At 50.7% G+C, this 14,239-nt stretch overlaps 1 protein-coding gene across 1 annotated transcript in view; it reads right to left on the reverse strand.

Moving 5' to 3' along the window:
• The window catches only part of LOC144484548 (cyclin-dependent kinase 16-like), a 168,741-nt gene extending 157,281 nt beyond the window's left edge, over positions 1-11,460 (reverse strand). The window contains exon 1 of the mRNA XM_078203054.1: positions 11,334-11,460. Within this exon, the coding sequence (XP_078059180.1) occupies positions 11,334-11,460 (127 nt within the window). The remainder of the gene's footprint in view (positions 1-11,333) is intronic.
• Positions 11,461-14,239: the final 2,779 nt, after the last annotated feature.

The following is a 14,239-nucleotide window of genomic DNA, read 5'->3' on the forward strand; positions in this document are numbered from 1 at the left end:
CCCTGCTCCTGCACCCTCAGGTCTCTCTCTCTCCCTCTGTTCCTGGATTCTCAACTCTTTCTCTCTGTCTCTCACTCTCTCTCTGACCTGCACCCTGAGCTCACTCTCTCACTTGTTCTGTTGCGACACCTGCAGCTCTCACTCTGTCTCTATTCCTGCGCCCTCAGCTCCCCCTCTCTCTCTCTGTTCCTGCACCCTGAGCTCTCTCTCTCTCTGTTTGCTCCTGTACCCTCAGGTCTCTCTCTCTCACACTGTTCCTGCACCCTCAGCTTTCCCTCTCTCTGTCTCTCCCTCCCTCTCTCTGTTTCTGTACCGAGCTCACTCTCTTTCTCTGTTCCTGCACCCTCAGCTGTCTCTCCCTGCCCCTGCACCCTTAGCTCTCACTCTCTCCGTTCCTGCACCCTCTGCTCTGTGTCCCTGCACCCTCAGCTCTCTCTACCTCACTTTTCCTGCACCCTCAGGTCCCCCCCCCCCCCCACCCCTCTCTCTCTGTTCCTTCACCCACAGCTCTCACTCGCTCTGTCTCTCCCTCCCTCTCTCTGTCCTGCAACCTGAGCTCTCTCTCTTTCCCTCTCTGTTACTGCAACTCAGCTCTCTCTCTCTCTCTCACTCTATCTGCCCCTGCACCTTCAGGTCTCTCTCTCTCTCCCTCTGTTCCTGGACCCTCACCTTTCTCTCTCTCTCTCTCCCTTTGTCCTGCACACTGAGCTCTCTCTCTTTCTCTCTCTGTTCCTGCACCGAGTTCTCTCTCTCCATCTGTCCCTGCAGCCTCAGCTCTCTCTCTTTCTCTCTCCCTCTCTGCAACTGCACCCTCAGCTCCCTCTCTCTCTCTCACTCTCTCTCTGTTCCTGCACTCTCAGCTCTCTCCATCTCGCTTTTCCTGCACCCTCAGCTCTTTCTCTCTCTCTCTCTCTCCCTCTCTCTGTCCTGCACCCTGAGCTCTCGCTCTTTCTCTCTCTGCCCCTGCGGCCTCAACTCTCGCCTTCCCTCTCTCTGTTCCTACACCCTGAGTTCTCTCACTCTCTCTCTGTTCCTGCACTCTCAGCTCTCTCCATCTCACTTTTCCTGCACCCTCAGGTCCCTCTCACTCTCAGCTCTCTCTCCCTCCCTCTCTCTCTGTCCTGCACACTGAGCTCTCTCTCTTTCTCTCTCTGTTCCTGCACCCTCAGCTCTCTCTCCCTCTGCCCCTGCACCCTCAGCTCTCTCTACCTCACGATTCCTGCACCCTTGGGTCCATCTCTCTTTCTCTCTCTGTTCCTGCGGCCTCAGCTCTCTCTACCTCACCTTTCCTGCACTCTCAGGTCCATCTCTCTCTCTCTGTTCCTGCGCCCTCAGCTCTCTCTGTCCTGCACCCTGAGCTACCTCTCTTTCCCTCTCTGCCTCTGCACCCTAAGCTCTCTCACTGTCCCTGTTCCTGCACCGTCAGCTCTCTCTCTCTCTATCTGCTCTTACACCCTTAGCTCTCTCACGCTCAGTTCCTGCCCCCTAAGCTCTCTCTCTTTGCCTCAGCTCTCTCTCTCCTTTGCTCTCTGTTTCTGCACCCTAAGCTCTCTCACTCTCGTTCTCTCTGTTCATGCACCCTTAGCCCTCTCCCTCTGTTCCTGCACACTCAGCTGCCTCTCTCTCTCTCTTCCTGCACCCTCAGGTCTTTCTCTCTCTCTCTTCCTGCACCCTCAACTCTCTCTCTTCCTGCACCCTCAACTCTCTCTTTTCCTACACTCTCAGCTCTCCCTCTCACTCTCTGTTCCTGCACCCCTCGGTCTCTCCGTTTCTACAGCCATTGCTTTCTCACTCTTGTTCTCTGTTACTGCACCCTCAGCTCTCTCTCTATCTCTCCCTCCCTCTCTGTCCTGCACCCTGAGCTCTCTCTCTTTCTCTCCCTGCTCCAGCACCCTGAGCTCTCACTCTTTATTCCTACCCCCTAAGCTCTCTCTCTCTGCACCCTCAACTCTCTCTCTATCTCTGCTCCTGCACCCTCAAGCCTCTCTCTCACACACTGTTCCTGCACCTTCAGCTCTCTCTTCGTGCACCCTTAGCTCCCTCTCACTCTCCTTGTTCCTGCACCCTCAGCTCCCTTTCTCTCTCTCTCTTCCTGCACCCTCAGGTCTCTCTCTCTCACTGTTCCTGCACCCTCACCTCTCTCTCTCTCTCTGTTTCTGCACCCTCAGCTCCCTCTACCTCAATTTTCCTGCACCCTCAGGTCCCTCTCTCTCTCTCCCTGTTCCTGCACCCTGAGGTCTCTCTCACTCTGCTCCTGCATACTCAGCTCTCTCTCTCTGTTTCTGCACCCTCAGGTCTTTCCCTCTTACTGCTCCTGCACCCTCAGCTCTCTCTCTCTCTCTGTTTCTGCACCCTCAGCTCTCTCTATCTCGCTTTTCCTCCACCCTCTGGTCCCTCTCTCTCTCTGTTCCTGCACCCTCAGGTCTTTCTCTCTCTCCCTTCCTGCACCCTCAACTCTCTCTTCCTACATTCTCAGCTCTCTCTCTCTTTCTGTTTCTACACCCTCAGCTCTCTCTCTCTCTGTTTTTGCACCTTCAGCTTTCTAGAACATAGAACATAGAACATTACAGCGCAGTACAGGCCCTTCGGCCCTCGATGTTGAGCCGACCAGTGAAACCAATCTAAAGCCCCTCTAATCTACACTATTCCAATATCATCCATATGTTTATCCAATAACCATTTGAATGCTCTTAATGTTGACGAGTCCACTACTGCTGCAGGCAGGGCATTCCACGCCCTTACTACTCCCTGAGTAAAGAACCTACGTCTAACATCTGTCCTATATCTCTCACCCCTCAATTTAAAGCTTTGTCCCCTCATGTTAGCCATCACCATCCGAGGAAAAAGGGTCTCACTATCCACCCTATCTAATCCTCTGATCATCTTGTATGCCTCTATTAAGTCACCTCTTAACCTTCTTCTCTCTAACGAAAACAACCTCAAGCTCCTCAGCCTTTCCTCATACGATTTTCCCACCATACCAGGCAACATCCTGGTAAATCTCCTCTGCACCCTTTCCAATGCTTCCACATCTTTCCTATAATACGGCGACCAGAACTGTACGCAATACTCCAAATGCGGCCGCACCAGAGTTTTGTACAGTTGCAGCATGACCTCCTGGCACAGAAACTCAATCCCTCTACCAATAAAAGCTAACACACTGTTCGCCTTCTTAACAACCCTATCAACCTGGGTGCCAACTTTCAGGGATCTATGCACATGGACACCCAGATCCCTCTATTCATCCAAGTATCTTACCATTAGCCCAGTACTCTGTATTCCTGTTACTCCTTCCAAAGTGAATCACCTCACACTTGTCCGCATTAAACTCCATTTGCCACCTCTCAACCCAGCTCTGCAGCTTATCTATGTCCCTCTGTAGCCTGCCACTTCCCTCCGCACTGTCTACAACTCCACCGACTTTAGTGTCATCCGCAAATTTACTAATCCATCCTTCTACGCCCTCATCCAGGTCATTTATAAAAATGACAAACAGCAGTGGCCCCAAAACAGATCCTTGCGGTACACCACTAGTAACTGAACTCCAGGATGAACATTTCCCATCAACCACCACCCTCTGTTTTCTTCCAGCTAGCCAATTCCTGATCCAAACAGCTAAATCACCCTCAATCCCATGTGTCCGTATTTTCTGCAAAAGCTTACCATGGGGAACCTTATCAAACGCTTTACTGAAATCCATATACACCACATCAACCGCTTTATCCTCATCCACCTCTTTGGTCACCTTCTCAAAGAACTCAATAAGGTTTGTGAGGCACGACCTATCCTTCACAAAACCGTGCTGACTATCCCTAATCAAATTATTCCTTTCTAGATGATTATAAATCCTATCTTTTATAATCCTTTCCAAAACTTTGCCCACAACAGAAGTAAGGCTCACTGGTCTATAATTACCAGGGTTGTCTCTACTCCCCTTCTTGAACAAGGGGACAACATTTGCTATCCTCCAGTCTTCTGGCACTGTTCCTGTAGACAATGACGACACAAAGATCAAAGCCAAAGGCTCTGCAATCTCCTCTCTAGCCTCCCAGAGAATCCTAGGATAAATCCCATCCGGCCCAGGGGACTTATCTATTTTTACCCTTTCCAGAATTGCTAACACCTCCTCCTTATGAACGTCAATCCCATCCAGTCCAACAGCCTGCATCTCAGTACTCCCCTCAACAACACTGTCCCTCTCCTTCTGTCTCTCTCTCTCTCTCAGTTCCTGCATCCTGAGCTCTCTCTCTTTCTCTCTTTGTTTCTGAACCCTCAGCTCTCTCTCTCTCTCACTCTCCTTGTTCCAGCATCCTCAGCTCCCTTTCTCTCACTCTCTTCCTGCACCCTCAACTCTCTCTCTCTCTGGCCCTGCACCCTCAGGTCTCTCTCTAACACTCTTCCTGCACCCTCAGCTCTCTCTCTCTTCCTGCACCCTCAGCTCTCTCTACCTCACTTTTCCTGCACCCTCAGGTCCCTCTCTCTCTATGTTCTTGCACCCTCAGCGCTCACTCTCTCTCTCTTCCTCCAAACTCAACTCTCTGTTCGTGCACTCTCAGTTCCCTCTCTCTCTCTCTCTGTTTCTGCACTCTCAGCTCTCTCTATCTCTCTGTTCCTGTACCCTCAGGTCCCTCTATCTCTGTTTCCGCACCCAGAACTTTCCCTCTGTTCCTGCGCCTCAGCTCTCTCTCTCTGTTCCTGCACCCTCAGCTCTCTCTCTCTCTGTTCTTGCACCCAGAGCTCTCTCTCTGTTCCTGCGCCTCACCTCTCTGTCTCTCTCTCTCAGTTCCTGCATCCTGAGCTCTCTAATTCTCTCTCTGTTCCTGCACTCTGAGCTCTCTCTCTTTCTCTCTTTGTTTCTGCATCCTCAGCTCTCTCTGTCCCGGAACCCTCAGCTCTCTCCCTCTCTCTCTCTGTGTTCCTGCACCGTCAGCTCCCTCTCTCTCTCTCAGTACTTGCACCCTCAGCTCTCTCTCTCTCTCTCTCTGTTCTTGCACCCAGAGCTCTCACTCTCTGTTCCTGTGCCTCACCTCTCTCTCTGTCTCTCTCTCCCTTTCAGTTCCTGCACCCCTTGGTCTCTCCGTTGCTACAGACATTGCTTTCTCACTCTTGTTCTCTCTGGTCCTGCACCCTCAGCTCTCTTTCTCTCTATCTCGGTCTCTCCCTCCCTCCCTCTATCCTGCACCCTCAACTCTCTCTCTATCTCGCTCTGCGCCTGCATCATCAAGCCTCTCTCACACACACTGTTCCAGCACCTTCAGCTCTCTCTCCATGCACCCTTAGCTCTCTCTCTCTCATTCTCCTTGTTCCTGCACCCTCAGCTCCCTTTCTCTCTCTCACTTCCTGCAGCCTCAGCTCTCTGTTCCAGCACCTTCAGCTCCCTCTCTGTACCTGCATCCTCAGCTCTCTCTCTCTCTCTCTGGCCCTGCACCCTCAGGTGTCTCTCTAACACTGTTCCTGCACCTTCAGCTCTCTCTCTGTTCCTGCACTGTCAGCTCTCTCTACCTCACTTTTCCTGCACTCTCAGCTCCCTCTCTCTTCCTCCCTCTCTCTGTTCCTGCACCCTGAGCTCTCTCTCTTTCTGTGTTTGGTCCTGCACTCTAAGCTCTCTCTCTCTGCTCCTAACCCCTCAGGTCTCTCTCTCTCACACACTGTTCCTCTCTCTCTCCTCCCAGCACCATTCTCTCCCCGCTCTCTCCCTCATCCCCGGACTATTCTCTCCCTCCCTCTCTCTCTCTCTCTCTTCTCCTCAGCCCATTCACTCCCTCTCTGTCTCTCTCCCTCTCTCTCCTCCCTGGACCATTCGCTCCCTCTCTCTCTTTCTCCTCTCCCTCCCCTCACTCCAGCCCCCAGTCCGACCCACCCTCAACCTTCCCACTGAAACAAACCCCCCTCCCTGAATCTATAAGAAGTACCAGAAGCCACTTTCCACAACATACACAAGAACATAAGGCACCCAGGCTTATCACTGAAACTTATCCACTACCAACACCCCTCAAAAGAAACCAAGATCCAACCACAGCACAAGATACCACCAGGGTAAAAAGAAGTATCCCTCTTGACCCCACCACGGATGGAATGCAAGGAACTGACTCAACACACCACATTGCCTCCAGGTCACTCAGGGGTGGGAGGGGGTCGATCCCAAACCCACAGGGAGCCAATGATGTTGCAAATGTTTCCTGCCACTTGAGGATAGCAAGGTGTGGGATTTAAGCCCATATACAGGACAGGTACAGGGAGGGAACTTCCTTTACCCACTCTGAACCTGCTGGAGGTGACAAGATCCAAAAAGGGTCGAAAAAAGGATACAAAAAGCAAAGAACGGCAAAACTAACTCCCCCCTCCCTTGATAAAGTGCAAGAAAGCAGCGAAACCGGTCGGGATGCAAAGCCAAGAGGCCAAGACTGAGCCTCAGTTACGGTTCTACTGGAGAGAGATGGCAAGAATGGGCAAACACTATCTGTAGCCAGCCCCAGACATGGAACAAACGGGAGCTAAATGAACCCTGGACTCGGCTTTCAACAACTCCAGAGTGAGTGAAAAAAATTTAAAATAAAAAAAAACACATACAAAAGATCCTCATATATTGTCTTAGACATGGCCCAGGGATCGCTCTAGTTTCACCTGAATTAAAAGGGGTAATTGGACACGTATGGGAATCTATTAGAAGGGGTGAACTAATCCACCTGGAGAAGTATAAACACCTAAAAACAAAAATATAAATGTCTAACTCTGCATGGATGATACTCTGACCACATGGTGACTGGGTAGAATCCATGGGCAGGTCCGGGGAAAATGCACATTTTTAAGTATTCAACCATCAGGAACAATGGGAGAAACCTGGTTACAGATTGACTCATTACAATTAACAAAAGGGGCTGCCTAGAAAATGCTAATTTCCAGACTCCCTGAATCACCTTGAGTAATGGAAAGGAACCTGGACACAAGGTTATACAGGAAAGAAACAACCCCAAGAAAGGTGATTACTGTAAAGAATATAAGAGACCCTCATCATAACTAGCAAACAGAATCCGGGCTAATAAAATATAAACGTCTAACCATCCTTTCTTTTTTCCTCCCTCAAAATGAAATCCAAAACATTCAACATTGGATTTAAACACAGTCTCATAAACAAACCTAATAACCAGGTGCCCCCACAACAATCCGATACATACTACGCAAATCCACCACAACATAAAACACCCACAAAGAATAAAAAGTCACCCCACCCACCCTCCAGCTCTGGGAGCCCCCTCATCCCACCCACCCTCCAGCTCTGGGAGCCCCCTCACCCCGCCCACCCTCCAGCTCTGGGAGCCCCCTCACCCCACCCACCCTCCAGCTCTGGGAGCCCCCTCACCCCGCCCACCCTCCAGCTCTGGGAGCCCCCTCACCCCGCCCACCCTCCAGCTCTGGGAGTCCCCTCACCCCGCCCACCCTCCAGCTCTGGGAGCCCCCTCACCCCGCCCACCCTCCAGCTCTGGGAGTCCCCTCACCCCGCCCACCCTCCAGCTCTGGGAGCCCCCTCATCCCACCCACCCTCCAGCTCTGGGAGCCCCCTCATCCCACCCACCCTCCAGCTCTGGGAGCCCCCTCACCCCGCCCACCCTCCAGCTCTGGGAGCCCCCTCACCCCGCCCACCCTCCAGCTCTGGGAGCCCCCTCACCCCACCCACCCTCCAGCTCTGGGAGCCCCCTCACCCCGCCCACCCTCCAGCTCTGGGAGCCCCCTCATCCCACCCACCCTCCAGCTCTGGGAGCCCCCTCACCCCACCCACCCACCAGCTCTGGGAGCCCCCTCACCCCACCCCACCCTCCAGCTCTGGGAGCCCCCTCACCCCACCCACTAGCTCTGGGAGCCCCCTCACCCCACCCACTCACCAGCTCTGGGAGCCCCCTCACCCCGCCCACCCACCAGCTCTGGGAGCCCCCTCACCCCACCCACCCTCCAGCTCTGGGAGCCCCCTCACCCCGCCCACCCACCAGCTCTGGGAGCCCCCTCACCCCGCCCACCCACCAGCTCTGGGAGCCCCCTCACCCCGCCCACCCACCAGCTCTGGGAGCCCCCTCACCCCACCCACCCACCAGCTCTGGGAGCCCCCTCACCCCGCCCACCCTCCAGCTCTGGGAGCCCCCTCACCCCGCCCACCCTCCAGCTCTGGGAGCCCCCTCACCCCGCCCACCCACCAGCTCTGGGAGCCCCCTCACCCCGCCCATCCTAACAGGCAGACACGGGAGACAAAAGCGCCAAGACAGGGGAGGACAACAAACCACCCTTCAACCAACAACCTACCCACCAACATCCCTATCAGGAAACCCCCAGGACCTTTCATCCCACCGCCTGATCTCTTGCACCCCCCACCCCCCACCCACCCCCTGTAGCCCACCTACTACAACCCCCCCCAGTAGCCCACCGACTAACAAAACCTTCCCCTTCCCCGAAAAAACAGAATCTGACTCAGCAACAGACACTGAACCTCCCCAGCCAAGAAACCCCCCCAAAAAAACAACTCTCCAACACACACACACACCCCGCTTGGACATCCATCCCAGCCCCCGGAAACACATAAACACCCAACCTAGCAGCCCACTCCTCCTAACACACACCACCTCAATAACCACCTCCCCACAACCACCTAAAATACAACAGAAGCAGACCATCACCCTGTTTCCCTTTGTCCTTTCCCCCACCTCCATCCCTTCTCTTCTGCCACAGTACAGTACACCCCACACAAGAAAAAACTAACACGGATAATAATGTATAATATATAAGAAAAAGGACCAGGAGGCAAGAAGACAACAAGCCACAAGATAAAGACAAGGCATCACAGGGAGCAACAAGGGTTGGACGTGAGCCGAAAGAAAAGTGGCAGAGCACGAAGAAAAGGCGACATGTCCTCTCTCTGTCCGACCCCAAAAATCTCTCTCTCATTCTCTCTCTATTCCTGCACCCTCAGCTCTCTCCCTCTTTCTCTCAGTTCCTGCACCCTCAGCTCTCTCTCTGTTCCTGTCCGTAGCATTCGAAACAAATAATTGCGAACGAGTATGATTTGGTTGCCATTAAAGACATCGTTGCAGGATGGTCACGACTGGCAGTTAAATATCGAGGGGTATCAGACAGTTCAGAGGGACCGATAGGAAGGTAAGGGAGGTGGCGTAGCTCTGATATTTAAGGGTGACATCAGGACAATAGTGAGAGATGATATAGGTTCTATGGAAAAAAAGGTTGAATCCATTTGGGTGGAAATTAGAAATAGTAAGGAGAAAATGTCACTGAAAGGCGTAGTCTATAGGCCACCAAATAACGACATCATGGTGGAGTGAGAAATAAATGAAGAAATAACTGATGCATGTAAAAATGGTACAGCAATTATCATGGGGGATTTTAATCTACATATCATTGGTCAAACCAGGTCGGTCAAGGCAGCCTTGAGGAGGAGTTCATAGAATGTATCCGCGATAGCTTCCTTGAACAGCATGTATTGGAACCTACGAGGGAGCAAGCTATCCTAGATCTGGTCCTGTGTAATGACAGTAAGAAGTCTCACAACACCAGGTTAAAGTCCAACAGGTTTATTTGGTAGCAAAAGCCACTAGCTTTCGGAGCGCTGCTCCTTCATCAGGTGAGTGGGAGTTCTGTTCACAAACAGGGCATATAAAGACACAAACTCAATTTACAAAATAATGGTTGGAATGCGAGTCTTTACAGGTAATCAAGTCTTAAAGGTACAGACAATGTGAGTGGAGAAAGGGTTAAGCACAGGTTAAAGAGATGTGTATTGTCTCCAGCCAGGACAGTTAGTGAGATTTTGCAAGCCCAGGCAAGTCGTGGGGGTTACAGATAGTGTGATATGAACCCAAGATCCCAGTTGAGGCCGTCCTCATGCGGAACTTGGCTATCAGTCTCTGCCCAGCGATTCTGCATTGTCGTGTGTCGTGAAGGCCGCCTTGGAGAACGCTTATCCGAAGATCAGAGGCCGAATGCCCGTGACCGCTTAAGCGTTCCCCCAACAGGAAGAGAACACTCTTGCCTGGTGATTGTCGAGCGGTGTTCATTCATCCATTGTCGTAGCGTCTGCATGGTTTCCCCAATGTACCATGCCTCGGGACATCCTTTCCTGCAGCGTATCAGGTAGACAACGTTGGCCGAGTTGCAAGAGTAGTTACCGTGTACCTGGTAGATGGTGTTCTCACGTGAGATGATGGCACCCGTGTCGATGATCCGGCACGTCTTGCAGAGGTTGCTGTGGCAGGGTTGTGTGGTGTCGTGGTCACTGTTCTCCTGAAGGCTGGGTAGTTTGCTGTGGACAATGGTCTGTTTGAGGTTGTGCGGTTGTTTGAAGGCAAGAAGTGAGGGTGTGGGGATGGCCTTGGCGAGATGTTCGTCTTCATCAATGACATGTTGAAGGCTCCGGAGAAGATGTCGTAGCTTCTTCACTCCGGGGAAGTATTGGATGATGAAGAGTCGCTGAGCAGAGACTGATAGCCATGTTCCGCACACATGAGGACGGCCTCAACCGGACCTCAAGTGACAACACTTTGTGAAAAATCAGAAATATTGTAGCTGTTGTTGAAGTCAGAAAGTGAATCAAAATTCTAAAAGCACAGAGAGGATTGAATCAATTGTTGAATGGAATTTTAGAGAAAGATTTGGACACCAACATTGGCAATATGCTTTGCAAAATTTCTGCAAAAGCTTCAATCATACCACAACTGCAAATATTTAAACACAGTGTAGGAACAGGAGAAGGCCATTCTGTACTTCAAACCTCCTCCAACATTCAATATGATCATTGCTGATCCTCAATCTCAACCCCATACTCAGCCCTCTCCCCAAAATGCTTAACACCTTCAGAGTCAGAAATCTATTTCCATCTTAAATATATTCAGTGTTTTGGCCTCTACAGCCTTCTGTAATCGAGAATTCCACAGGTTCACCACCCTCTGGCTGATGAAAGCTCAATCCTAAATGGCTTATCCCATATCATGAGACTGTGGCCCCTTGTTCTAGCCCCATCCCAGCCAGAGGAAACAACATCCCTGCATCCAGTCTGTCCAACCCTGCCAGAAATCTATACATTTCAATTAGCTCTCCTCACATTCTTTGCTACTAAAAGCATGTCTGTAAATTTTAAAATAAAACTGGCTTCCCTCTTTGGAGTACATTGCACATGTGGGGAACCTAATTGACTCAGCCAGTCCAGCACTGAGGTGGAAACTGAGTCACTGGTTTGGGCAATCAAACACAGACAAGAATGTTGGAAGTCTACTCAACTGAGAAAGGGCAGAATGACGCATGCTGGGCTGAGTGATGGGGAGGGTTGGGCATCTTACCATTGTCCTTGGAGTTATTCTCTTCCAGACTCATCTGCTCAGCCAGTTGGGAGAGGGAGTCATCGAGAGGCCGGCTGCTGCGCAGGGTCATGGAGAGCCGGCGCTTGATGATTCTCATCCTGTCCATTGCATTTCAAGCGGCCAGAATCTGTAAACAGAGGCAGAAAGCATAACAATCACTTCCATCTGTGTTCATCTTTCACATCTATTAGAGTCTGCATCATCATGGGAAGGAAGACCAGGAAAGAGAGCAGGAAAATCGGGGTACAATCCAAAGAACAAAGAACAAAGAAAATTACAGCACAGGAACAGGCCCTTCGGCCCTCCAAGCCTGCACCGACCATGCTGCCTGACTGAACTAAAACCCCCTACCTTTCCGGGGACCATATCCCTCTATTCCCATCCTATTCATGTATTTGTCAAGACGCCCCTTAAAAGTCACTACCGTATCCACTTCCACTACCTCCCCTGGCAACGAGTTCCAGGCACCCACTACTCTATCCACATACAAAAGAAAATGAATTGCATACAATTATATCCAATGTACAGAAACATACCATTCACCCCAACTGGTCCATATGGGTGGACCACAGACTCCACACGAACTCTCTCTCACCCATTAATATATCCTTCCATTCCTTTCTTACATGTTTCTTCAGCTTCCCCTTAAATACATCATGAATCAGAATGGGAAATGATTAAATGATTGGAGAATAAAAGGAGGCATGCTGTGGGACTGACAGAAATAGGGTATATGGATGAGGCCCAGAGGGTGGATGAATGGTTAAAGCACTGTAATGGAGAAGGAGGGAACTTTGGAAGAAGGCTGAGCTGAGCAAAGGCTGGGACTGTGATGGTGACACTGGGTGGATCCATGCTGCTGCTGTATGCCTACTCATTAACACACAGGTTCTACTTTAGATTCAGAGAGTCCCTTTCTGCAGCTTTTGATTTCATCCATGCTGTAATCAGGAACTTGTTATAAACCATGCTGTGCTGGTCTTCTGTCTAGTATCATCATCAGTGACTGCACATGACAGAACTCCTTTCCAATCACAGAGCCAGGGGTTTTCTAGGTGGTGTCAGTGGTTAAGGAAAGGATTTGTGTGTGCTTGCTGGGCTTTGGCATGTATTTCAACATGGTGGCAGCGCCCCACTGAAGGAGAGCCCAAATTGGTGGAGGTTTGGATGGCTGCCCAAGGACTTCTCACTCGCTGCCGCTGTGCTGTGGCTTGGGAACAGGTTGGGAGCACACAAATCTCACTGGCCAGCTATTTAACTGGTTTCTGGGGGTTTTCTTTGTTGCGTTCCGAACTCAGGCACCACATGCTGAGTCAGGGTTCAGACTAGTGACTGAAATTAACGACAGCGAATGTGTCTGATGTGATTAATGAGAAGATTGACAGAACAGGATCGTCTGGGACTTAAAAGAATTTCCTCTCACCCTGCTGGCTCAACTTGATTGAATCCGAACTTCCACAAAGGATCCAGTGGGGTCCTCTGGCCTGAGTTTAAATTTCTGCCGCCTTGATGGATTCGCCCGCTGCCGCCATATTAAGTTCAGTCGTTGCTATACATGAAAGGATACTGCTTGGACACCATGAAGCTGTCTTGTACAAGTTACAAGGAAGGAATTATTGACAATAATGAACTCATAGAATCATAGAAACCCTACAGTACAGAAAGAGGCCATTCGGCCCATCGAGTCTGCACCGACCACAATCCCACCCAGGCCCTACCCCCATATCCCTACATGTTTTACCCACTAATCCCTCTAATCTACGCATCCCAGGACACTAAGGGGCAATTTTAGCATGGCCAATCAACCTAACCCGCACATCTTTGGACTGTGGGAGGAAACCGGAGCACCCGGAGGAAACCCACGCCGACACGAGGAGAATGTGCAAACTCCACACAGACAGTGACCCGAGCTGGGAATCGAACCCAGGTCCCTGGAGCTGTGAAGCAGCAGTGCTAACCACTGTGCTACTGTGCCGCCCCATCTACTATGAACTATGTACGTATTTACAGTAGGAATGGGGAGGACTCTATTCCAGGTACTTGCACATTGCCACTTATCTCTAGACTGCCCCGCTTGGGGTCATGTGTCTTCTTACATCAGTGTATGGACATTGCTGTACTCAGTCTCCCTTTAGGTACCAGATCCTTCCACTACAGTTAACAGTGTGGGCAGAGTCTTAGAGCAGGTAGAGTGCACATGTGGTGTTGAAAAAGATTAAATGGTAAAGAAAAGAAGTTCTGCATTTCTATAGCACCTTTCATAAGCCCAGGACACAACAAAGCACTTTCCAATCAAGTATTTTTCAAAGTGTGGTCACTGTCGCAATGTAGGAAAGGTGACACCCAATCAGAACACAGCAAGATCCCACAAATAGCAATATGATAATGACCTGATAATCTGTTGTTTCAGGCATAAATATTGGTCAGGATAACCCCCCTGTTTTTCCTCCAAATAATGCCATGGGACTGTTTGTACATCCACATGTGAGCTCAGCTCAATTTTAACATCTCATCCAGCGGATGTTCCCTCCAACACTGCAGCACTTGCTCAGTACGACACGGGGATCACAACCACTGGGATTGGACTTTTATAACCTTTGAACCTAGAGGCTGACCATACCGTGAGAAAGATCTTTGATAGGGTAGTATAAAAGGACTGTGTGGTAGAAGGGTCAGTGATATGCAGGGTTCATGTGAGACTGAGTATAGTGCCACCCACACGGTGATGGAAGGTGGAACACGAGTCAGAGCCTGCTGAGATAGGTCAGGATGAAGACATGGAGATAGTTCCTTGCCTGTACCATTGATTGTATATATTTAGGTAGTTACAAGACTTGCTGTTAACATACAGAAGACTATGAAGACTGGTCCTTAATTGACAGGTT

Source organism: Mustelus asterias, chromosome 3, assembly GCF_964213995.1.
Source record: "Mustelus asterias chromosome 3, sMusAst1.hap1.1, whole genome shotgun sequence".
Classification (NCBI taxonomy): Eukaryota; Metazoa; Chordata; class Chondrichthyes; order Carcharhiniformes; family Triakidae; genus Mustelus; species Mustelus asterias.